At 42.7% G+C, this 8,769-nt stretch overlaps 1 protein-coding gene across 1 annotated transcript; it reads right to left on the bottom strand.

The window, feature by feature from the left end:
• Positions 1-4,062: 4,062 nt before the first annotated feature.
• Positions 4,063-4,704, bottom strand: LOC111867360 (pre-mRNA-splicing factor ISY1 homolog). The gene has a single exon (XM_033752655.1). The coding sequence runs from the start codon at positions 4,702-4,704 to the stop codon at positions 4,063-4,065; it is 642 nt and encodes a 213-aa protein (XP_033608546.1).
• Between the last annotated feature and the right edge of the window lie 4,065 nt (positions 4,705-8,769).

Raw genomic sequence — 8,769 nt, 5'->3', positions numbered from 1 at the left:
AGACGCACAGAGACTTGAGCTGCTCTTACGCTCACAATGTCCCACTGGGCTTCGCAGGCACTGAGTTCCCATGTGACGGGAAAAAGAGCCAATCTCACAGAACATCTGTACTGGCTTCACATTACGCTAATATATAAACACTGCTTCCACCACGAAGACGGAAAAAGTTTCTCGTTGGTGGGAAATTTTGCCTTTTGAAGAAATTAACAGCTATATGATTTATGGAAACAAACATAATTTACCATAAACACGACTTCTTCTTCCCAAACATCGAGATTTAGGTGGGATAGAGAGAAAGAATACATACTTGGCATACAAAAATTAAAACGCTCGCTAATTTGCAGTAACTGGGGGGAAGTCATCTGGATTAGTGAAGCAAAGGGTAACCCTAAAGAAAAAAAATTAGAAAATATTTAAATAGAAAATTTAATGATGTAAGAAGTGCTGATGAAAATAAATAAATAATATCACTATAGAGCTTTTAAAAACTATTAGGAGACGCTGTATTTATTCATCGATAGAAGACGCAGAAATTCAAATTTCTTTTGAATGTAATAGTGTTTGTTTGAAGGTCAAGTATTGTCTGAACACATAAGTGGCTCATCTGCCTTCCTAAACAGCATGTGTTTTTTAAAATATGTACTCAACTGTGAAGAGAATTTTTCATTTTTGATATTTCGATCCGGATTATCCGATATCCGGATTAACTGTAACCGTATTAGTGAGTGTTTATTTTACTAACGGGGTTGTGAAAGCTGTTTCGTATCAGTGGTATCGATAAACTGATATGTTTGTGGTTCTTCGCGAAAGGAACGCATAAAAGGTTCCTGCCTCACAGCCTATTTCATTTTAAAAGTCAACGGTCTTCAGTTAAATTTAGAATGGTTAATATATACTAAAATAAAAAAAAATAATTGAATTTTCTTCTATATCTGTCCATTGTAAACCCAATTTTCCAAGAAATTCAAGTCGACCTTATATTCCTAGACAAAAAACCTCCGAAAGATCTCATAAAGCCCATTTTCTTGTTCCACAGACTTTAAGTTCTGTTTTATCTGGAGTAAAAAGAAATTTTTCATATTAAAATGTTTCTCTCCTCTCTCGATTACAGATTAAAACTAATGTCAAGTTACCTGTAATAATGGTGTCTGCTTAAAGGCATAACGGAAAGGGAAGAAAATATTTAAAGAAAACTCTTTTTTGAATTATATTTACTGTTCTTTTCCTGTTCTCAGTGTACTGTTCTGTGCTCCTGGAATTTACCTGAGTAGTAACATGTCCCTTAGGCCTACAGTTGGAAAACATTTAAGTCTTACCGCCTGCAAGATACTAATGCATGTAGGGGGGAAAGAAACGACAGAAGAAAGAACAAGATAAGAGAGTAAATAAAGAGGGAGAAAAATTCAATAAGCTCCTGAGGGAGAGAGAAAGGAAGAGAAATAAAGGCTTCAGGAGTGGCGCTGGGGCGGGGTTTCTCTGAGTACTTCGGTTTCCCCTGCCAATCTTCATTCCACCAAATTCTCCATCATCATAATCTCCTGGGGAAGGCTACAATAGGCCAATCAATGGCCGCCGTGCCGAGTGGACTCAGTTGGACTCCACCCCCCACTAGGCGAATTAAAAAAAAGGTTTCAGGAGATGTTTAGTCCCACTGCTTAGTTATAGTTTAGTGTACTTGAGTACAAGCAAATTCGAGCCAATGACTTAAATCACAAGTTGTTAAATACTATGACGTATTGACCCATTGCTAGGCAACGACTCGATAAACACATTCCTGCGGAAGCGTACACGCGCAACTTTAGGACGTCCATTGCTAGGCAAGGTATCAGTAATCAATCCTTAACAACAATAGAGAGGCTTTGTTTTCTACTTTGTACGTGCTGAGTTGTAATAAAGGACAAAAATTCGTTTAAGTGAGTTGTCAAGAACTGGGTCGAGTTCTGGATTTGGCAGTCGAAAGTGACCGAGAATAAGTGTCAAGAAATGAATCAGACTGTGCAAAGAAAACTTTATATGTGATTTGAAGTCACAGTGAGACGGTTATTAACCCGTTGTCAGGATACGACTAGTGAAAACTGAGAATCTTAGTGCCTGTGTAACGGTGAAGTGTAAAGTGCGTGAATCAGCGATAGCGCTGTATTGCATGTAGTCCCAATTTTTGAATGTATAAGTTGTTAATAAATCCAATTCATCCAATGCAATACCCTGTCTATAGTCACCCCTACACATGACAATATTAGGGCAATGAAAAGCCTTGTGGTAAGCGGAGATGTGAATCCGTCAGAAAATTGTTCAAAACTGTTGAGCCTGTCAGTCTACAAGATCCTTCTGCTGTACAGTATAGGTCACGAGACAGTAAATATCGTTTTTATAAATGGCCGTATTATTAATAAATATTCGAGAATCACCGCCAATCATAATTTTCCTACCCCTGCTTTAGTCATTAAGAAGTTGGGCCACAAAGTTCACCAGTAGTCATTTTGTGTGGGTGTCTGTGTCTTCTCTTTTTCTGGAAAGTGAAGCAACTAATTTGAATATTGTGATTTTAACAAGGACGAGCATTAGCAATGCAAGCAGTGCTCCCGACAGTGTTTCTGTGGACTGAGGTTTCTTGCCATCTTTGGCGGAAATAAATATCTTGATATTACCGCAAGATATACCAAGTATATTTGTTATCACATTTATTCCTTGACTCAGAAACGTGCAGCTGACAACCGCATCTGGCAAAGTAATCTTTAGCAAGACAATGCTATATAACCATACTTACAAATACAGGGTGTTCTCTTTATCCGTTATCTGAGAGCAATAAACCCACTTGCCTCATAGTTGCCGAGATAATGCCTGTATGCCGCTAAAATGGCTATTAAACTATATGTTATACGTCTTGTATCTCTGTTACTGATTCTGCAAAGCAAGAATAAAATTGTCCAGGCATACATGTGTATTGAGTGCCGTTAAAAATTTGTATTTCACTGATGCCCAGTAGCACGCGGTAGCATAGTTGGTCGAGGCACTATGCTACAAGTCGGAAGGTCTCGGGCTCGATTTCCGATGAGATCACTTGATATTTAAATTTACTTAAGGCTTCCAGCCGCACTATGACCCTGGGGTCGACTCAGCCTCTAAGAGGAACAAATGCCAGAAATCTTCCAGGGCGGTGAACGGCTGCCGGCGGGTAAGGCTGACAACCTCACCGCCATCTGTGAGCTGATTGTCTAGAAAATATACGATCCTCAACGTCTCACAAACCTATGGACCTCCATGTCCTATTACAGGGATAGCTTTACTTTTTTTTTTATTTTACCCAGTTGCAACATCGGCCGGGATTTTATCTATTGTCACGTGTTGGGTGTATAAAGCGACAAATAACTTCACGCCTTATTGGATATAGCTGATTTTATTGCACATTCGCTCTTACAATCGCACAATTTACAGATTGACAATTACTTCTGTCTGCAGTATTACAATTATTAGACTGCAATAAACTGGTGACTGACTCTCTGGCTAACTCGTGACTAACTCTTGAATAGCCTTCGCTGCTCCTTATTTAGCCCCGTTACGGACAACACAGAAAACAGTTGCGTAATAGGCACCACTGTTGTCTCACGCCGTGTTTGCCGATAGCCTAGCAACGCTGTCGGGATTTGTTTACTGCTGAGTAACAACGGCAGCATCCCGTGTTACGTCACCGCGGGAGGGGGCGGGGTGTTGACTGGCCTATCACCGTGGCAATGGCAACGCTCCGAAGGTGCCACGTCACAGCTGACGGGGAGGGGATGTCATGCATAGCGCAAATGCGTCACACTGCTCCCTTCTAAAGGTTGTTCGTCCCGAAAAGCCTAACCGTACATCCCTGTTCCTTTTCCTTCCCCGTTGCTGTGCTTGCAGTGTCTCCTGTTGTTTCGGCTACTCTTCTTGCAGCGACTATTCTTCGTCCGTTACATCCGCTCCCCTCTTAAGACAAAGCTCGTCTCCAGCGGTTGCCTGCTAAGTTGCCCAGAAGATCCAGTTGTGTCACACTCATTCGTCGCACATGCACTCTTTCTCAGGAAGCCGGTACTTCTACGTTAGCGGTTCCTTCTCTTCCTGTGGCTGACCCGAGCCTTCCGCTTCTCCATGAAGGGACATCTTTAATTTCCAACAAGCCACCGCATTTCCTATTGCTTGCCTCTCATCATTTTGCTCAAGTGGTGTCAGAATGCCATCGTCGTCGTCTCGATAACCATAGTCAGCATCAATATCTTTCATGAGCTCGGCACGTGTCTTTCTAGGATGTTGTGGTGGTTCCTGCTCCAAGAGCTCTCTAACACCTGGCAAATCTTTGGCTGCTCCAAAGTATTTGTAACCTCGATTCCCAGGAACTTCCTTGCCCACATGATCCAACATATGAAGTCCCACTTTAGCATAATCGGGGCCTCCAAGTTCTCGTATCTGTGTCTCCCAATGACCCTTTTTACGGAGAAGATTGTTTATCTCATCATTCAAATCACGGATCCTAAATTCACCAAGTCCAGCATTCTGAATCTGAGCCACTTTCTTGGCTATTTCTCGAATAATCTGCATTCTCCACTTCTCAGCTTTAGGCAAATCATGACAGTCGGATGCAAGATATGGTCTCCTCTCTCTTTCTTTTCCTGTATCACTAACTTGGGCTGCCCTCCATCGAGCTAAAGTTGTCATTGCCTTCTCAGCATTTCGAGCCATTGCAATAAAGAATCCCTCAGTAATGTAACTTCTTAAAGAACTGTTTCGACGAATACCCCTTATATAAATACTGAACTGTTATTTAACAGCACACCACAACACTTCATACACCCCTCTGAAAGTAATACACAACAGATCCAAAGCCGTTCAAAACCTTCATAAACGTTCACAAAGTTCTAACCCGCTTACCAGGAAAGCACGACAAATAGATAATTACAACCTCGTGCAACTCAATGTCGTTGTCTGGCAACTTGGCCGCAGTGATGTCACGATGTATTATGCTGCCACCAATTTCCAGCGTTCAGGCCGTTTAGGCTAACGTTGCTAAATAACTGCATTCACAGCCGAGAGCTCAGTCGGTAGAAAGGATAGCTACTATCCACAATATTAGCCTAAGCGTATGCCAAAGCCAGAATTCACATAAAAATAATTTTACCACCCTGATCTCTTGTACTGCAGCGGTTCTTACTCGGTTATCACGAACTATCACTGATTCTCACACACGCGTCCGTATCTCGTAACAGACTTTAATAGTCTTCGCTGCTCCTTATTTAGCCCCGTTCCGGACAACACAGAAAACAGCCACGTAATAGGCACGACTGTTGTCTGACGCCGTGTTTGCATGTTACGTAATGGATACCGTTGTTATTACCGTCGTCTCTCGCAACCACTGTTTACCCGCTTTGCTTAGCAACCGCTGTTTACTCGCTTTGCTTAGCAACCAGCGTGCTGAGACTCGGCTCACTTCGGCTCCGCTCGGCTCACTTCGAGTTTGGCGATGCCGACAGAGCACTTCCACCAAACGACGTGTCACCGCGTCCCACAGCAGCGGGAACGCAGTCTGCCACTATCAAGAAGAAGAAACGAAGGAAAAGGCGCCGCTAAACTCACTCCGTAAATTGTATAGGTTAGCAAGTGTTGACTAAGTCCCTTGTAATGCGGCCACCTCTGGCCTATTGTGAGGATGATTGTGGAGCAATTGGATATAAGCCGATAGCCTAGCAACGCTGTCGGGAGTTGTTTACTGCTGAGTAGCAACAGCGGCATCCTGTGTTACATCACCGCGGGAGGGGGCGGGATGTTGACTGGCCTATCACCATGGCAACGGCAACACTCCGAAAGTGTCACGTCACAGCTGACTGGGGAGGGGGTGTCATGCATAGCGCAAATGCGTCACACCATCTTATATCTAAGTTTGTTCGCGTGTTTACTCAGTCTTTCCTTTTCCATTTGTGTTGTCTTACAATTTTGTAATAAAAAAAGTAAACGTGTCCCAGTAACAGGCCGTGGAGGTCCATAGGGTTGTGAGATGTTGAGGTTCCCACGTTTTGTAGACAATCGGCTCATAGATGGTGGCAAGGTTGTCAGCCCTACGCTCCGGCCGCCCTTTGTCCCCAAGAATATTCCAGGAATATTCCTGGCACTGATTTCTGTTAGAGGCTTAGTCGACCTCAGGGCCATAGTGCGGCTGGAAGGATTAATTCAATTAAAGAAAATCCCATTACCTCATCGGGACTTGAACCCGCGACCTTCCGGCTTGTAGCATAGTGACTCAACCAACTACTCTACCGCTTTTTAATGACACAATTTAATACTAAAAAAATAAAGAATATAACAATAATAAAAACCGGACCGGTTGTAGCCAAAGTGAAGGGAAAACTAAGAGGGGATGGGTGTTAATCTATGTAAAAACACTGGTCGTGTAGCCAATTAAACAGAGCTACAAGGTCAAACATTCTTTTGCAATAGGGAGCTCTTTACGAGAGCAGGTACACAAAAGACGCAAGCAGTGACAATTTCAAGGGGTCGGCGGGCAACACGCGAAACGCAATTCCCACGAAACAGTCATCACTAACAAATACCACATATGACGGTACAGCGCCACAAAAGGAAAACAGACTTGGCTAGTAGAGGGCGCGTTCTTTTAAACACACAAAATAACGGTATAAACCGTGAGTGAACAAAACGGCACTAACAGAGTGTATGCTCCGCAAGACGAGAACACGCTCTCAAAAACACACTTTGCCGTGTACACAAAAAGCTTACTTTAAAAACAATTTCGGTGAAGGCTCCTATCATGTAGGAAGGCTGCAATGAACGAGGCAAATTGAATTTAGACACGCGCATATCGGCGTAAGTTAAAACGATTCTAGACAGAATCTTTTAAGTGTCCTTCCCGCAGGACTTCCGAAATCAAAGGAGAAGGCTTGTATGCAGGTGTGGACCTAAGAAGTCTGCCCGGGAGGTGGAAAGGGAAGGTGGTTGGGTTGCCAAGTCACGAAACCCCATGACGTAACGTAGACAGGAATGAAGGAAAAGGGGATATAGCATAATACATAATCAAGGAAAACATAACCTTAAATCAGAGCCACTAACAAAAGAACGTTTCAGTTTACACAAAGTTGTAAATGGACTTTTCCTTTTATTCCATAAACTGACTGAAAGACCTCATCGAAGTTCAACATAGGAGGTTTCCAACAAACATTGGTTCGGTTCACATGAGCGATAAATATACATCTTCATGAATTCCCAGACTCTTCCGTAGTTTATGCTTAAAGTCTATCTGGTGACTTTCACTAATTTGTCCTTCATTATTTTCAGTTTTAAGCAAATGTAATTCATTCCAAAGAACACCACTGATAATTATATGTATTGCATTCCTTAGTACGCTTACATCCTTTCCAAATCGTGTTATCTCTTTTGTAAAATGTATTTTTTGACATGAGCTTCATTTAATCCAGTGGTTTTGGAGACATGTCAACGTCAGCGATCATTTGCGTGCAGAGTGTTGAATGGAATACAATTCGCATGTCATTTGCTTTAGACCGTCCACACCAGATTTGATTGAAGTTCATTAAGTGGTACGGAATATGAAACTTCCTGACAGGCTGCAACATATGGCGTTCGAATTATGCTCCCAGTGGATGAAACGTTTGCAGTGGATTGCGAATACCTCGATGAAGTAAGCATATTAATAATAATAATAATAACAACACATTTAATGTTACTCCACATAGTTGTGCGAGACTGGACGCCATTTAACACCTGATTGATCTGGAATACACCCCTTTCATTTCTGCAATCCTTTCGAAGTATTTCTTTATGATCACTATAGCTTTACTATTTCTCCTCACTTTACTTTTCAATTTGCGCCTAATTCTATTCTCCTATATTCTTCATCTCTGTTATACTTGTGCTATTTATTATCTTTCTATAGGGAGCACGCGGTAGCGTAGTTACTTGAGGCTCTATGCTACAAGCCGGGAGGTTGCAGGAACGAATCCCGATGAGGTTGATTTTTCAATTGACCTAATCCTTCCAGCCGAACTATGGCCCTGGGCTCGACTCAGCCTCTAACAGAAATGAGTACCAGGAATACTCCTGGGGGGTAAAGGGCGGCCGGCGCGTAAGGCTGACAATCTTACCGCCATCTATGAGCCTATTGTCTAGAAAATGTGGGAACCTCAACATCTCACAATCGCATGGGCCTCCATGGCCTGTTACAGGGATACCTTTACTTTCACAGCATGCGCCAAAAATCTGTACTGAAATGAAAAGACGTCCTGTTGATACCACTGTCTATTCATGTGAAGGCCCCTTGCACGACAGAACCTTCTCAAATTCTGAAGAAATTGTCAGATCAGCATGATCCTGTAGCGTTTTTGGGTGACGGTAAGAGCATTGCCTTCCTCATCCTCAGTGAAATAGGGGCCAAATATACCGTGTGCAGAGACGGCACACCATACCGTCACACGTGTACTGTGTAGCGGTTTCTGGACGATAAAATCTGGCCGCTTAAAACCAAGGAAGCGAGTTGTCTGGCGACCACTTCCGTATGAGAGGAAATAATACTCAACTATGAATACTTTTTCCTCCGTCGAGAGACCCATTTTCAACAACAACTGCATAACACAACTTCCTTTTCACTACTGGGAACACGTGCGGCTGGAGCTATGCCCCGTCGATAAACGCACGTATGCGTTCGAGATGCGCGAGTTTCGGTACTTCATTTCGGCGCATACTGTACTTCAATTTTTTATCTTTCTATGAACAAATTTCTCGTTC

Source organism: Cryptotermes secundus, unplaced genomic scaffold (genome assembly GCF_002891405.2).
Source record: "Cryptotermes secundus unplaced genomic scaffold, Csec_1.0 scaffold227, whole genome shotgun sequence".
NCBI classification, from domain to species: Eukaryota; Metazoa; Arthropoda; class Insecta; order Blattodea; family Kalotermitidae; genus Cryptotermes; species Cryptotermes secundus.
Note: the sequence above shows the minus strand (reverse complement) of the source record. Positions and strands in the feature narration are given on the sequence as shown.

Bases quoted from the DNA above. Each gene is read 5' to 3' on its own strand.
- LOC111867360 (XM_033752655.1), bottom strand. From the start codon at position 4,704: ATGGCTCGAAATGCTGAGAAGGCAATGACAACTTTAGCTCGATGGAGG.